At 38.6% G+C, this 16700-nt stretch overlaps 1 protein-coding gene across 50 annotated transcripts in view; it reads left to right on the top strand.

Annotated features, from left to right (window-relative positions):
* Positions 1-16700, top strand: part of BRCA1 (BRCA1 DNA repair associated) — a 67590-nt gene that overhangs the window by 145 nt on the left and 50745 nt on the right. For 26 of the 50 annotated variants that reach the window (XM_060395690.1, XM_060395677.1, XM_060395681.1 and 23 more), the window contains exons 2-5: positions 830-940; positions 5939-5992; positions 14871-14948; positions 15906-15994. In XM_060395690.1, the coding sequence (XP_060251673.1) occupies positions 861-940; positions 5939-5992; positions 14871-14948; positions 15906-15994 (301 nt within the window). In that variant the 5' untranslated portion in view covers positions 830-860. The remainder of the gene's footprint in view (positions 1-829; positions 941-5938; positions 5993-14870; positions 14949-15905; positions 15995-16700) is intronic. The other 24 variants (XM_060395691.1, XM_060395666.1, XM_060395657.1 and 21 more) reach the window with 2 other exon arrangements.

Here is a 16700-nt window from a genome sequence, read left to right as displayed (position 1 = left end):
GCCCATGGGGTGCTCTGGGGCAGTAAACAGGTGTGGGGAGAGCCGGGGAGAGGTGACTTCTGAAGGCGAGCAAGACGGATGTTATCGGGCGGGGGGCGGACGGAAGGTGGAACCTGAGAAGCCTAGGACGTTGAATCTGGGGGAGTCGTGGGGAAAGGGTCTATTTGTGGGTCACGGGATCTGGGGGGAGGTGCAGATGATAAGGGCGGGGTAAGGGTGTGTCCTAGGGAGAATCCTGAGGGGGACGACATGGTATAAAAAGAGGAGCTGGTATATTTGAGAAAGGGACCCTGAGGGAAAACGGGGGCAGGACTCTATCTGGGAAGAGGAAGAGAAAGGCCTTTGTGCGAGGCAGAGCCCTTAAGAACTGGATTCTTGTGAGTTTCTGTGAAGGGGCCAGAAGGAAGAAGAGGGAGGAGCCTCCATAGGCCCAGAAACTGCTGGTACCGATGTGCCTGAGGAGAATCCTGAGTGTAGGCCAGTGGGAAAATTTGGGGAAGGACAGGGCTAGGAGCGTTGGTTGGTGTTGATTTTTATTTTAAGGACGAGAAGAAAAACAACTGTGATGATTGGAGAAATAAGAGGGTACACCACTCACCCAGTCAGTCACCCCACTGTGGCTTTCCCTTTCTTGGAGAACGAAAAAAATCAAAAGGAAATGATTGGAGGCTAGATGTGCTCAAACAGAGTTGAAATGGTCTTAATTACACAAAACGTTTAGAATTTTTTAAAAAATAAGGCTTTGGTCATTAGTTCTATGGTCTGATTCTAAAGCATTCCAATCTTAAATAACACTTAATAAACTGTTGTTTATATAACCGTTTTAAAGTGATTTATTCAGTTCATTGGAACAGGAAGAAATGGATTTATCTGCGGATCATGTTGAAGAAGTACAAAATGTCCTTAATGCTATGCAGAAAATCTTAGAGTGTCCAATATGGTAAGTTGAAAGTTTATTAATTTGAGATGATTCTTGTATATCCAGTATATCCTATGCAAATGAATGGAATTGACTTTAAGATGGTAAGGAGAAAAATGGTTATGTCTGTTAAGATTAAACCATTAAAGTTGCTGCTTTCTTAGCTGAAGACCTTTAAGAATATAAGAAATTTCTGCATTTTCTCCACTTGGGCTCTCCCTTTCCCTTTCTGTCACCTCAGCACACACAGCTCCCTGTCTTGAATGTCCACAAAGTGTCTTGATTGGTTCTACCAATGTAGAACCAGGGATCTGGTTTAGCTTAAGTGATATTTGGAGTTTTCATCCAGCTCCGTAACCAGCTTGATCACTTGGAATGGACATAATTGATAATGGGAATATAAAATCACGAATGCTTGATGTCAGTGAGTGGGTATGTCCTGGGAGAACCTTTGGCTGAAATTAGCCCTGTATATTTAAATGAGAATACTGCAAGTCCTCAAAACCTTTGGCAAGTTTCTGCAACTTCATTTTCACTTTTCACTTTCATGCATTGGAGAAGGAAATGGCAACCCACTCCAGTGTTCTTGCCTGAAGAATCCCAGGGACGGGGGAGCCTGGTGGGCTGCCATATATGGGGTCACACAGAGTCAGACACGACTGAAGTGACTTAGCAGTTTGACTTTTATATCCCTTTATTTATTTAACAATTTTTTTTTAATAATTTTTAAAGATCACTCTCCATTTACAGTTATTACAACAGATTGGCTATATTCCCCATGTTGTATTGGTTTGGCCAAAAACTTCATTCAGTTTTCCTGTAGGATGATATGGAAAAGCACAAACTTTTTGGCCATCCCAATGTAATATATCCTTGTAGTCTCTTACACCTCTCACTACCCCCAATCCTATCGTGCCCCTCCCCACTCTTAGACATTATGAGTGAACCTTTGTTTTTCTTCATCTACAATATAAAGAGGGGACTAGAATTCTAAAGGCTTATAATTTACATACAGTGAAATGCAGAAAACATAAGTGTACAAGTCTTTGACTTTGGGTAAGTGTGTGTATCTTTGTAACCCAGTCAAGATACGGAACATTTTTTTCAACCCGGAAAGTTACCTTATGTGGATTCTGGAGCTCTTAACTTACTGGCTCTCCACGACCCTTGGAGGCCTATAGATAGAGCTATATTCCTATATAGTTTCTTAATGTAATTTTATATCTTGTATTTTATATATTTAAAGACATCACTGTGAGAAGGGGATTCATGAGCTTTTATCAGCTCCCGAAAGGAGTCAATGGTACAACAAAGGTTATGAACCCCAGGCTAAATGATCTCAATGGTGTCTCTTAAATCTATTAAATAAAATCTACAAAATAAATTAAAAACCATATCTCAGAATTTCTTGGTGAAAAGCCAGAAAGGAAATTTAGAAAGTTTATTGATTACCCTCTCTCCTCTTATTCTCTGGTCATTCTGTCCTCTTCACTGATCTTCAGACATTCTCCTGTGTCTGAGCTTTTTTGCTTGCTGTTCCCTCTGCCTACAGTGTTCTTCCCCTAGTAATTGCATGGCTCACAAATCTTGATGGAAATACCATCTTTCAAAGAGGCAGACAGTGTTAATTTGAAATTGAAACACTCCCACCCCTAACATACTCTCTATCCCCCGTTCCTCCATAATGCTTAATTTTTTCATAACTCATTACTACCTAACACTCTGTATAATTTATCCTTTTTCTCAACCCCCACAGAATATAAACTCTGGGCAGAGGTTTTTTGTTTTATTTACTTCATATCATCAGTAGTTAGAACAGAATCTGGGACATAATAGCCACTCAGTCAACATTTGTTGAAGGTGTTAATAAACTAAATTGGTTCTTTGATATAGTTGAGTTTTTTAATATGGTGATAGTGGTGAGTATTATTCAAAAAATGATCTGGAAAGTCGCACCTTTCCTTTGGGCTTCATGAAAGTTGTTTTTCATATTTGGAGTCAAGAAAATAATATGAAAGAAAATGCAAGTTGTGTTTTCAGAGAGAAACAAGATTTATAAGTAACCAACCTTCTGCTTTCCTGCCCCTCAACATTTCAGCTAAACAAGAACCCAAGCTGAATGAGCTTTACAGCCAAATTTATGAACCATCAGAGCCAGGGAAGCAGGAAATGACAATTGGGGAAAACTTGCTTTTGAAACAGGATAAAACTTACTCATGATAATTACAAAGAGTGATCAAAAAGTCCTTAATAATATGGTATTTGGGTCCATTTACTTTACAATTTCCATGAGACTCAGTCATAATATTATATAATATTCTTTCTCATTCTGGCAAATTAATCCATCAATTTAAAATCTCAGATAAGGTAAAACTTAAAGATGTGAGAATGAAAGTTAATGTTAAATTTTATTTTCAGTCAATTAGTGTGTATTTTCTAGCTCCTTTTTTATTTTTAATCTGTTTTCTATTAGACATAGACATGGGTTTTTAAACTAAAACTATTTTTGGTTGTTGTTAAACCTTAAACTCATTTAAGTGGGGAATTCTAGGATGGGAATCATACTTAGTTCATTTTTTTAAAAAACATTGCCCAGAACTATAGTTTTCAGTTACGTTTTAATAAGTGATTCCTGGTTGTGACTGGAAACAGTATTACTTATGTTAGCTGTAGGGTAGGTTTCCATCTTCTTTGAAGTCTCAAGCTGAAATTCCTTCTGCTGGCCTCTGAGTCACTATTGGCGTTTATTTCTGATAATTGTTTTTTTTTTTCCTAACTTTTACATGAATATATAAATTATTTGACTTTCAGAAGAGTTTGCTAAAGTGTGTATCCTAGTGGGTGGTATGGTTGTATTTCGAGCCTAACCTAGCTGCTTTTTGCAATCATTTACCATGTTGGAAGCTCAAAAGATAATTAGTAATTTACATTCAAAATGTAGAAGTAGGCCTGAAATATTTCCAGGTTTGAAGAATGTTTAAAAAATTTGAATCACTTTTATAGTAAACATTTACTCTCATCATGATCTAGAAGAAAACATTTACATTTTTTTTTCTTTCATTCCCATTCTCCAGGCTTTTCCTTCAACAGTCATTACCTTTTTACATATTGGAATTTTCATCTGTTCAAAGTTTGTGTTTACAGTATGTTTGTATAGCTTAGTTTTTAATTACCATACTGAAATATAATTATTTCAAAATTGAGTCAGTGGTGAGAATGAGAGCCATCTGGTGTCATAACTAAATCCAATTTCTCTTTTACTGAGAATTTCTTTTGCTATCTAGCCTATCTGAGGAATAATGATTTGGTAACAGGTTGTAAACATTTTCCCAAGTAGCATTTACTTTTGTTCTCACAATAGCCTTAAGACATTGGTAGAGTGGGTGACCGAGAAGGAAACTGAGGTTTAGGTAGAGTGGTTGGCCTGAGATCACTCTGCTAACAAAGAGAATTGTAGTAGAAACCCAGTCTCTGACTTACTCTGGTATTTTCCTTTTTATTGCCCTGTGCTGCGTCAGAAACCCCATGATTGCAAGAGTTATGTTACTGAGCCCTTCACAAGAGACTATTGTCCCCCAGCTTTTCTTGTCATCCCTTTCTAAAATGTTAAATATTTAACAGGCCACATTCCTATCATACACACAGGTTACCTGTTCTTTGATGCCTTGCTTGGACTTTACCAAAAATCAGTTTCTGAAGCTCTCATTCAGAATAAACACCAGAGACTTAAAACAGCCTGTAGGTCCCTCCCTACTCAGGCTCCCAGCTACCTCTCTGACCTCTTCCACTAGTATCTCCACCTTAATCATTCCATCCTGGCCCCTGGCCTACTCACTGTCCTTCAAAAACCCTGGGCATGGTCCTGCTCAGAGACCGTCTTCTCTGCTCCCCTGCTGAAATGTTCTTCTTCCAACCTTTGCACAACTGGTTTCCTCACATTGCTCAGCTGTCCACCAGTGTCACCCTTTCATGAGACCTTTTCTGACTACCTTGTGTGTAAACCCCTCACCACAACACACTGCACCCCCTTTCCCCTTATCCTGGTTTATTTTTCTTTTTAGCACCATTCCCATACATCTTTGTTTCTCAACCAACTATCTACCTCAGCTAGAATGTAAGTTCTATGAGGGCAGTCTTTATTTTGTTTGCTGCTGTATTTCTATCTCTGGGAGCAGTACTTGCACATAGGAGAAGCACAATAAATACTTAATAAATTGTTAAGTGAATTAATCTCAGGAGCACCTTGAAATTTTGTGGTTAGATGGGCAGGGATAGCAATTTGGATGATATATTTTCTTTTCTGGAGAGATTATTTTTCCAAGTTTATTGTTTTCTGAATTTTCTTCAGTGAGGGTTTTTTACACTGTTCTTACAAAGTAATCACAAACCAAACATCATGTACCTCCTGCAGTGATGTAATAAAAGTACACAGAACCATCTGTAGAGTGTTCTTGACAAAAATTGAACCTGGTTTTGATCAAGCCTCGTTTACAGGAAGTGGAGATTAGAGGGACAAGTTAAACCATATTATAGCGTTATAATCAACAAAATCCAGAATCTGGGTAATTCTACAGGTCAAATGACCTAGTTTTTTAAATAAATGACAAGGAAGGAAAAGAGAAGTCTGTAGATTAAAAGAAACTTGAGACATATCCACCAAATGCAGGATGTGTATCTTGTTTGGATCCTGACTTAAATGGATGTAATGATTAAATTTTTATGAGACAGTGAAGGAAATTAGAACATTAGTTGTATATTAGATGATGTGAAGGAAATTATTTTTTAGGAGTAATAATAGTTTCATGTTTATACTAAAAAAATCCTTATCTGTTTTTTGGCTGTGCTGCGCAGCTTGTGGGATCTTACCTAGTTCCTGACAGAAATCGAACCCAAGTCCCCTGCGTTGGAAGCCCGGAGTCTTAACCACTGGATCGCCAGAGTTAATGTACCCCAGAACACACTTATTTTTAAATGAATTACTGACCTTCGTTTATTTTCTCCCCCCTCCCACCTTTATAGTCTGGAGTTGATCAAAGAGCCTGTCTCTACAAAGTGTGACCACATATTTTGCAAGTAAGTTTGAATGTTCTATGTAGCTCCATAATTAGCTTTTGTACTTATTCTTCATAATACAGAAAACAACTACTGAAGTTTTAGCTTCTTCAATTATGTGGAAAAGAATTGTAAGTTGCTTGTAGCCATAGTTTGAGGTAAAATATTGGCACATTTATCTAGTGGGATATGAAATCACTTTGAAGAGCTGTTTGTTTTTTGTGTCCAAGGGTGGAAGCAGATTGCAGGCAATTGTGAAATTATCAAATTGTGTTTCAACTGTCCCAGTTTTCTCCTTTCTGTTCATTTCTGGATGTCCTTCTGCTCTCTGACCTCTGAGGTTCAATGTTTGCCTGCTTCATAATCCTTGTGAAAATAAGGAATCTGATATCAGTGTATATTTAGGCTGAAATTCATTCATACCAGTGGTTCAAGTTATATTTTTAAGGATCTTCTCCTTTGGAATGGATGTTTCCTTTTTTTCAAGCCAGTTGGGGTTTGTTTTTTTTTTTTCCTTGTAGTTATTTATTTGTTTTGGCTGCACTGGGTCTTTGTTGCTGCACTTTGGGCTTTCTCTATTGCAGTGAATGGAGGTTACTTTTAGTTACCATGTGCAGGCTTCTCATTGCAGTGGCTTTTCTTGTTTTGGAGCATGGGCTGTAGGATGCGCAGGCTCATTAATTGTGGCACACAGGCTTAGTTGCCCTGTGACATGTGGAATCTTCCCGGACCAGGGATTGAACTGGTGTCTCTTGCGTTAATAGGCGAATTCTTATCCACTGGACCACCAGGGAAGTCCATGGATATCTTTCTTGGATAGAAGAATTTCGGAAAAGTTTGGTAGGTGATTTTGTAGAACAAGGGTTTTCTCCTTTCCCTGATTTTAAACTATGATTGAAACTTGCCCTGCATGCCAATTGTTTTTAAATATTTTTTTCTATTTTAATTGAAAAGGAATGCTATGTCCATGGTAATGAGTCTACTAGCATAAAAGGTTATATGATGCAAAGTATTCTTTCCTCCTACCTCAAAACCCCTGCCTGCCCTTCCATCCCCAGGGGAAAAAAAAATCAATTTCTTAAGTATCCTGTAAGAAATTTTGAAATTCAAGAGTTTGTAACTTAGCACTCCTGAATGGTTTTCTTTAATTTCCTAGAATTATATTGAATTTTAAATTCAATTATATTAAAAACTATGGGCCTGTGCAATTTTCTGGGAAGATAGTTCATAATTTTCATCAGCTTGGAATGTTACTATAACCTAAAAATTCCTGAAAAGCTTCTGATTTAAGAATAATGAGATGAGAGGGAGATTCAAGAGGGAGGTGACAGATGACCTATTGGTCAGAGCTATGACTGATTCATGTTGATATATGGCAGAAACCAACACAATATTGTAAAGCAATTATCCTTCAATTAAAAATAAGAAAAAAATTATTGGAAAAAAAGGACTAACTGGAACTGGAGGAAACCTGTTCCCTTTGGAGGAATATCCTCTGAACACAAGGCTGCCAGCTTGCCGGCCCCTTCCTTCCTCTGAATCTTACTTCTTGCTATTTAGCTGTCCCAGTAAGGATCCAGAGGCCATTTTCATGGCCTCTCGCACCTTTCCCAGGACAGCCCACTGGCCTAGCTCTCTTCCCAGCACTTTCCTTCTCATTCCTCAGGTCCATCTCCCTGGTCAGGTGCCAAGACAGCAAGGCTTTATCGCTGCTTCAAGAATTTTTAGTTCTGTGGCCTCTAGAGAGAAGTGTCTCAAACTACCTGTGGTATAGGGGCAGTTTTTTTGTAGATTTTTTTTTTTTTTTAAGAAACTTTTTTTTTTTCTAATTTTTTTTTGACTGTGCTGGGTCTTCATTGCTGTGCTTAGGCTTTCTGTAGTTGTGGCGAGCAGGTACTACTCTCTGGCTATAGTACATGGGCTTCTCATTGTGGTGGCTTCTCTTGTTTTGGTGGGTGGGTTTCAATAGTTGTGGGATACCAGTTTAGTTGCCCTGTGGCATGTGGCATCTTCCTGGACCAGAGGTCAAACCCATATCCCTTTCATTGCAGGCAGTCTTAACTATTGGTTCACCAGGGAAGTGTTATCAATACTTTTGTAAAACAACATTTTAAAGTCCCAGTATTTAAAAGGTTACACACACAAAAATAAGTAAAGAAAAGAAAAGGTTACAGAGCACTGAAGACTAACCTTTTAAATGCTGGAACTTTCACTGTTGTTTGACAAGAATCTTTCTGAAATGTCCTGTATGCTTTCCTATCACCTGGAATAATGAATACACAGTATTGTAGTATGTAAAGGAGAGATTAAATTATGAACATTCATTTCTTTGAGAGCATGTGGAAAAAGGCAGTTTTACAGGCAGAGGAAGTAATATGACCAGAGGTATGAAGAGAAGAAAAAATACGTGCAGGAAAAAGAAGCTAACTTTTCCTATGTAATCAGTTCAGTTCAGTCAAATCAGTCGTGTCCGACTCTTTGCGACCCCATGAACTGCAGCACGCCAGGTCTCCCTGTCCATCACCAACTCCTGGAGTCCACCTAAACCCATGTCCATCGAGTCGGTGATGCCATCCAACCACCTCATCCTCTGTCGTCCCCTTCTCCTCCTGTCCTCAATCTTTCCCAGTATCAGGGTCTTTTCAAATGAGTCAGCTCTTCGCATCAGATGGCCAAAGTATTGGAGTTTCAGCTTCAACATCAGTCCTTCCAATGAACACCCAGAACTGATCTCCTTTAGGATGGACTGGTTGGATCTCCTTGCAGTCCAAGGGACTGAAGAGTCTTCTCCAACACCACAGTTCAAAAGCATCAATTCTTTGGCGCTCAGCTTTCTTCATAGTCCGACTCTCACATCCATACATGACCACTGGAAAACCATAGCCTTGGCTAGACAGACCTTTGTTGGCAAAGTAATGTCTCTGCTTTTTAATATACTGTCTAGGTTGGTCATAACTTTCTTTCCAAGGAGTAAGCGTCTTTTAAGTTCATGGCTGCAATCACCATCTGCACTGATTTTGGAGCCCCCCAAAATAAGGTCAGCCACTGTTTCCACTGTTTCCCCATCTATTTGCCATGAAGTGATGGGACTGGATGCCGTGATCTTAGTTTTCTGAATGTTGCGCTTTAAGCCAACTTTTTCGCTCTCCTCTTTGACTTTCATCAAGAGGCTCTTTAGTTCTTCACTTTCTCTCATAAGGGTGGTATCATCTGCATATCTGAGGTTATTGCTATTTCTCCCGGCAGTCTTCATTCCAGCTTTGCTTCCTCCAGCCCAGTCTTTCTCATGATGTACTCTGCATATAAATTAATATAGAGGAGCCGTACTAGAAGAGAAAGGAGCCCTCAGAGGAGAGATACTTGCAAAACAGAGAAGGTGCAAGAAGAGACAGAAGGGATTGAAATAGAAAAGGGATGCAAGAAAGAGAAATGTTATTTATAAACAGTAATGAAGGAAAAGGAAATTAATTCTATAGAAAGATTTTGAGATAGAGTAGGGGTGGATGAGGTAGTTGAGCTCAGTGAAGTTGGAGGTGAAGACATTGTTGAGATTGAGAAGGTTAAATAAAGTTGGTAACTAGAGGAGATTGAAAAAGGCTTGCAATTCTTAATATGGAGGATACGACAAGCAGAAAAGGCAGCCATATTTTAAGTGGTATATTAGAATTAAAATTGTAATATAATGCCAGTGTGATATATCAACTTTTCATGAAGTAGCCCACTCCAGTGTTCTTGCCTGGAGAATCCCAGGGACGGGGGAGCCTGGCAGGCTGCCGTCTGTGGGGTCACACAGAGTCAGACACGGCTGAAGTGACTTAGCAGCAGCAGCTTCTGTAATACCTTTATAGTCTGAATAACACCTTGATCTATATGAAAAGAAAGCTCAGAAAAATACCCCCAAGCATTAAATCTGAAGTCTTTCCTGAGGTAAACAAAAGCTACAGTAGTACCAGTTTAGAAAATGTTAGGTCATTCCTGCATTAGCTTGTAGTTTCTAAACAACAGATGAAATGTATAGTACTTTTTGAAAGATCTAGACCACATTGTCCAAAGAGATATAATCTGAGCCATAAATCTAACTTAAATTTTCTTATAGCCACATTATTAAAAGATTTTTTTTTTTTTTTTCCCTGTGCCAAGGCATGTGGTATCTTAGTTCCCAGACCAGGGATGGAACTTAATTCCCCCTGCACTAGAAGTGTGGAGTCCTAACCACTGGACCACTAGAAAAGTCCCTACTAAAAGTTTTTTTTTTAAGGTGAAATTAACTACAGTTATATATTTTTAATCCAGTTATGACTAAAATTTTATCATTTCAAAATATAAAAAAAATTAGTGAAATAATTGACATTCGTTTTTATGGTAAGTCTCTGAAAGCCTGTGTTTTTCCATACTTAACATACATCTTAGTTCAGACTGGCCACATTTCAAGTGCTCAGTAGCCACATGTGGCAGCTGTGTTGGATAACACAGCTCTAGAAAATTGACTACTCAAAGTGGGACTCCTGGCTCTGCAGCAACCACATCACATGGAAACTTGCTAGAATCTCAGCCTTACCCCAAACCTACTGAATCAGAATGTGCATTTGAACAAGATCCCTAGGAGATTCTTATGTACATTAAAATTTAAGAAGCAGTGTTCTGAAATGGTGACCTTTCTAGACACTTATTTGGAGGATAGTATTAATAAGAGAGACTAGAACAAGCATGGCTGAGGTTGAAAGACCAGAAAGACCAAGTAAAGCAAGTCTTGGGGTCAGTTAACTGAGGAGATCCAGAGAAGTGATAAGTCAGTGTCAGGGAGGTTTCATGGCCAGATACATTAGATCATGATATCAGGGAATTCTGGAATGTAGCAATAGCTTGGTATGTCAGAGGGCCAGAAGTAGGCAAGAGATGGATACTCTATCAAGTAGATGAACGTAGTCTTGCAGGAGTCTAGCAGCAGAAATGAGAAGTTCAGGGTGGCAGTTACAAAGGAAGAAAAGTAACAGCAACCCAGCCACGGGAGGTTGAGGGTTAGCGGTAAGATTCTCATCCCGAGGAAACAAGAGCCTTGATCCACAGGACTGCGATACTCGGGAAGGAAGTCAGGCAGAATCTCCCAGATGAAGAACTCAAGATAGCATCTTAATTGTTGGAACTGAAGTACAAACCAGAGGTTTGATCAAGAAAACAAACTGACAAGGTTTGGTGGGACCAGCAACGTAAGTGGATGCTGAGAAACTAAGCCATGGAGCTGTCAGGGTCTTTATTTCCTCTAACAAGGGACAGTATTAGTCCATTATCTTGGCTCTCCTGACAGTAATCCAGGGCACCCAGTATAACAATGTAGCCAAAAAGTCAGCTTGCCTTTATTTTGCCTAGACTTAAAACTATTCTTTACTTCCTGCCAGGATAGACTTGGACAAGCAACTCAAAATTAAATGAGTTTCCATAACTTGTTAAACTGTTCAGGGTACAGATATGCTCAAAAATGAGTACTCTCAAAATCCCCTAAATTAGTTTTGTGGCACTGTGATTTTAGTATTCTCCATCAGTTTTTTCTTGTAAAGGTGAAGCTGCCCTTTGGAAAACATAACGACATTTGCTTTAAAAATGTATTGCCTTTCCTTAAGCATTGGGCTTTAGAAACCCAAGAAGCCCGACACTTGTCTCAGACCTTTTCATTGAGAACCTTGTGTAGAACTTGTATACGTGTTCTCATTTAATCAGTATATTATGTAGATTCCCCAGAGCTCTAAAATAGAGTTTAATAAAGTCTTCAGAGCCCTGAAAGACATGCCAGTGTTCTGTTGATCTGTCAATGTTTTCCTTACCTCAGTCTTTTCAAATCATGTATAAGTTCATTTTCTCTTTGGAGTTTAGTTAATAACCTTTATGCGTCTGTCCTCTTCCTACCTTAAAGAAAGATTGCAACCCATATCTTGGTTGTTTTCTACTTATCTGCTTCTCTGGTGTTGTTTGTGTAATTACGTACAGGCTGCAGCATCTATAGCTTAGCTTATCATCCTATAGCTTCCCTACTGTATTCTACAGTCTTGTGTTTAGGGAATGACCTCCCTACCTCTACTCTGAATTGCTGAATTGTGCCATTTGCCAGTGCAATGCTTTGATGCCTCCTAGAGCCATTATTGGGGAAGGCAGTAGCACCCCACTCTAATACTTTTGCCTGGCAAATCCCACGGACAGAGGAGCCTGGTAGGCTGCAGTCCATGGGGTCGCTAAGAGTCAGACACAACTGAGCGACTTCACTTTCACTTTGCACTTTCCTGCACTGAAGAAGGCAATGGCAACCCACTCCAGTGTTCTTGCCTGGAGAATCCCAGGGACAGGGGAGCCTGGTGGGCTGCCGTCTCTAGGGTCGCACAGAGTCAGACACAACTGAAGCGACTTAGCAGCAGCAGCAGAGCCATTGTGGTAGAGTGCAGGTAGTATTTGCATCTTCTCAAGGAGTGGTAGCCTCTATTTTGTGGCTCTTTTTTTTTTTTTTTAATTAAAAAGTTTATTTTTTGGCTACACCACACCAACATATATGATCTTAATTCCCCTGCTGGACCTCCAGGGAAGTCCCTGTTTTGGCTCTTTAAATGGACTTTTTATACAAAGCAGCTAGCTTTTTGACACCCCCCATTTCCTAACCTATATGTTGTCAAGTGCAATGTGGTTGTTCAAGCATCTATATAGGTGTAGAGGTTGTAGAAGGACCCCTGGGTCTCCTTGACCAACCCTACCTACATTTACTTTCTCTGGTGGAAAAGCCATGGGCTTTGCTGTTGCAATACATTTAAGTTCTAGATCCAATATCACCTTTACCACTTACTTGATGACTGTGTGATCTGGGACAAATCTCTACTGTAAAATGAAGATGATACTTCAGGGTTGTGTTGGCAGAGCAATGCATGTTAAAGGACATGGCCAGTTAAAAGGGCTTCTCTTAAGTGTGCTGACTCACCTTTCCCACTGCCTTTTCAGTTCCCATAATCTTTTCTTTCCTGGTATCTTCTCTAATATCTTCCCCACTCACCTCCCTCACCATAATATCATGTCCTTTATAATGGCAGGGGTTTTATTTTCCTTTTTCACTGAATTTCTTGCATTAGAATGATTCCTAACATTAAATATTGGTTGTATGAGTAAATCACTGCTTTTAATAATCATCACCACAGCTATTTCTACTGCTGTCTTCCCTTTTCTGTCTACCTCTGGGGTCTTTTGTCTTTTTCCTAAGGGAATGTTGATCTTTATGGACACAACCAGCCAATGGGAGCAGTAATTTCCTTTATTAAGGAAGCTGACTCTGAACACATTACATATGATCATCAAAGTCTTCTTAGCCATATTCACTGTCTGAGACAACCAAAACAATTGTTCTAGATCCCAAGCCATCCTAAAAGCCTGAGTGAGCCTCCTTCATTCCTTAGATTTCTGGTGAACAGCTTGGTTCAACAAATACCTGGTTCAACAGACACTCTGTTGGGCCTTGTAAATATAAAAATGAGCATGTTTTCTTCCTGCTTTGAGGTTTTTTTTTTTTTTAAAAAAAAACACATGTCTTATTGAGATATAATTTACATGCCATAAAATCCATTCATTTAAAGTGTACAATTCAGTTTTTTGTTTTGTCTGTTTTAAAACATATTTATTTGGTTATATCAGGCCTTAATTGCAGTGAGAGGGCTTATCTCTAGTTGTGGTGCTCAGGCTCAGTTGCCCCATGGCATGTGGGATCTTCTTGGACCAGGGATCGAACCCATGTCCCCTGCATTGGCAAGCAGATTCCCAACCATTTAAACCACCAGAGAAGTCGCTTTTCATGTGCTTATTGGTCACGTGTTTATCTTTTGAGAAAATGGCTCTGAAATCCTTTGCCCATTTTTTAATTGGGTTATGTCTCTTTTTTATTGAGTTTTAAGAGTTCTTCATATATTCTGAATACAAGTCCCTTATCAAATATATGATTAACAGATATTTTCTCGTTCTGTGGATTGTCCTGTCAGTTTTTTCATGGTATTATTTGTACCACAAAAGTTTGATATTCCCGTTTTTTCCTTTGGTTGCTTGTGCTTTTGCCATTTCTTTATTTAAGAAATCACTGCTTAACCCATGGTCACAAACATTTATATTTTAGTTCTTGCATTTAGTTCTGTGACCCATTTTGAGTTAATTTTTCTGTATTGTGTGAGGTAGGAATCTATATTTGTTTTTTTTGCATGTGAATATTTAGTTGTCCGAGTACTATTAAGATTATTCTTTTTCCCTTTAATTGTCTTGGTGCTATTGTTGAAAATCACCTGACTACAGATGTATGACTTATACTCTCATTCTGTTCTGTTTATCTATCTGTATGCTAGTACCGTACTGTCTTGATTACTATAACTTTTGTATTGAGATGCTAAGTTTTTAAACTAATTATAATAATTTTACCTGAAGTACTTAACCATTTACATCTGATTGCTAAGTCACTTCAGTCGTGTCCGACTCTGTGTGACCGCATAGAGAGCAGCCCACCAGGCTCCCCCGTCCATGGGATTTTCCAGGCAAGAGTACTGGAGTGGGTTGCCATTGCCTTCTCCGATTATGCAGCCTGAAATGCTTATGAGTATATCATTAAATATGCTATATTAACTTTTAATAAGTTTTATTTGATCATAACAGAAAGACATATGGATGTAAGTTCAGTTTTCATAGATTATTGCTTATGTAGTTTGGTTTTCTTCTTATGCAGCATCTAAAAACAATTAAAGAAAGCCACTTGTTGTAACTCATCTGCTATTACCTTTAAAATGGCTCTTAAGGGCAGTCAAGAGATTATCTTTTCATGGTTATTTGCTTTTTGAATATTTTATCTGCAAAAAAGAATATAACTTGAGTTCTTTTCATTTGTTATAATTCATAGATTTTGTATGCTGAAACTTCTCAACCAGAAGAAAGGGCCTTCACAATGTCCATTGTGTAAGAATGATATAACCAAAAGGTATATAATTTTGGTAGTTGATGGGAGGTTAGAAGTGACAACATCAGGAAAAAGTGAAAATTCCTTAATAATATAGTTGGTGTTCCTATCAAACCACTCATCAGTAGAAAAATATATAAAAGGGTGCTTAGCTGACAGAGTAAATTATTTTCAAAATCATTTCTCTGAGAGTTTTATAGTATATCTGCCTTGTACAGTTATTTGCAATTCATTGCCTTTTTCTAATCCTTCTGAATGATATAAGAACTTACAGTCTTATCTAATATAGGACTGTACCACCCTTTCCCCATTATCTTAATTCTGATTTTATTTTTCGTTCTTGCACTTGTTTCTACTTAATTGTTTACACACAAACACAGTGGATTTATATATTGTGTGTCCCTCTGGCCAGGATGTAAGTTCTTTTAGGACACTGGCTTTGTCTATCTTGGTCAATACTATTTATCCAATGTTTGGCACATGGTAGTCACTCAGATTTAAATGAATAAATAAATTATATTGTCCTACAACTTTGCTAAACCAAAATCTCTCTTTGGACATTGCTATCTATCTGTGATTTCAAAATAGTGTAATCATCATTTGGCAGAAATCCCTGAGAGGTAGAAGTAGGTGTTTGGGTGGATGGGGTTCAGATGTTAAGAATACTAAATTCTGCATGCAGTGGATTTATATCTACTGTGCATTCAAAGTACTATTATTTTAGATAGTTATAGGCTTTTGATAAGCTTGAATGGCAAAAATACATGTATATAAAAACAATACTGCTCTATGGTTTATTCTGCTGTCAATGATGTTTTGATTATAGTGTAATACACTTAATAGCTCTGTTCTTATCAAATAGTTGTTTTTTTTACTGTTGCTGTATCTTTTTTTATTTGTTTAATATCTTTTCTTATTTTAGTGTCCTTAAGTTGATAATCTCTTGCTAAGTGTGTCTTTCAATCAATTTACTTTCAGAAGCCTACAAGAAAGTACAAGATTTAGTCAACTTGTTGAAGAGCTGTTGAAGATCATTCATGCTTTTGAGCTTGACACAGGATTGCAGTGTAAGTATTGCATAATCCAGGTACCAATGCTCAGTTCAGTTCAGTCGCTCAGTCATGTCCAACTCTTTGCAACACCATGAACCGCAGCACAGCAGGTCTCCCTGTCCATCACTAACTCCTGGAGTCCACGCAAACGCATGCTCATTGAGTTGGTGATACCATCCAACCATCTCATCCTCTGTCATCCCCTTCTCCTCCTGCCCTCAATCTTTCCCAGCATCAGAGTCTTTTCAAATGAGTTAGCTCTTCACATCAGGTGGCCAAAGTATTGGAGTTTCAGCTTCAACATCAGTCCTTCGAATGAACACCCAGGACTGATCTGCTTTAGAATGGACTGGTTGGATCTCCTTGCAGTCCAGGGGACTCTCAAGAGTCTTCTCCAACAACACAGTTCGAAAGCATCAATTCTTCGACCCTCGGCTTTCTTTATAGTCCAATTCACATCCGTACATGACCTCTGGAAAAACCATAGCCTTGACTAGACGGACCTTTGTTGGCAAAGTAATGTCTCTGCTTTTTAATATGCTGTCTAGGTTGGTCATAACTTTCCTTCCAAGGAGTAAGCATCTCTTAATTTCATGGCTGCAGTCACCATCTGCAGTGATTTTGGAGCCCCAAAAATAAAGTCAGCCACTGTTTCCACTGTTTCCCCATCTATTTGCCATGAAGTGATGGGACTGGATGCCGTGATCTTAGTTTTCTGAAT

Source organism: Ovis aries, chromosome 11 (genome assembly GCF_016772045.2).
Source record: "Ovis aries strain OAR_USU_Benz2616 breed Rambouillet chromosome 11, ARS-UI_Ramb_v3.0, whole genome shotgun sequence".
NCBI lineage: Eukaryota > Metazoa > Chordata > Mammalia > Artiodactyla > Bovidae > Ovis > Ovis aries.
This window is presented reverse-complemented; position numbering and strand designations above follow the sequence as displayed.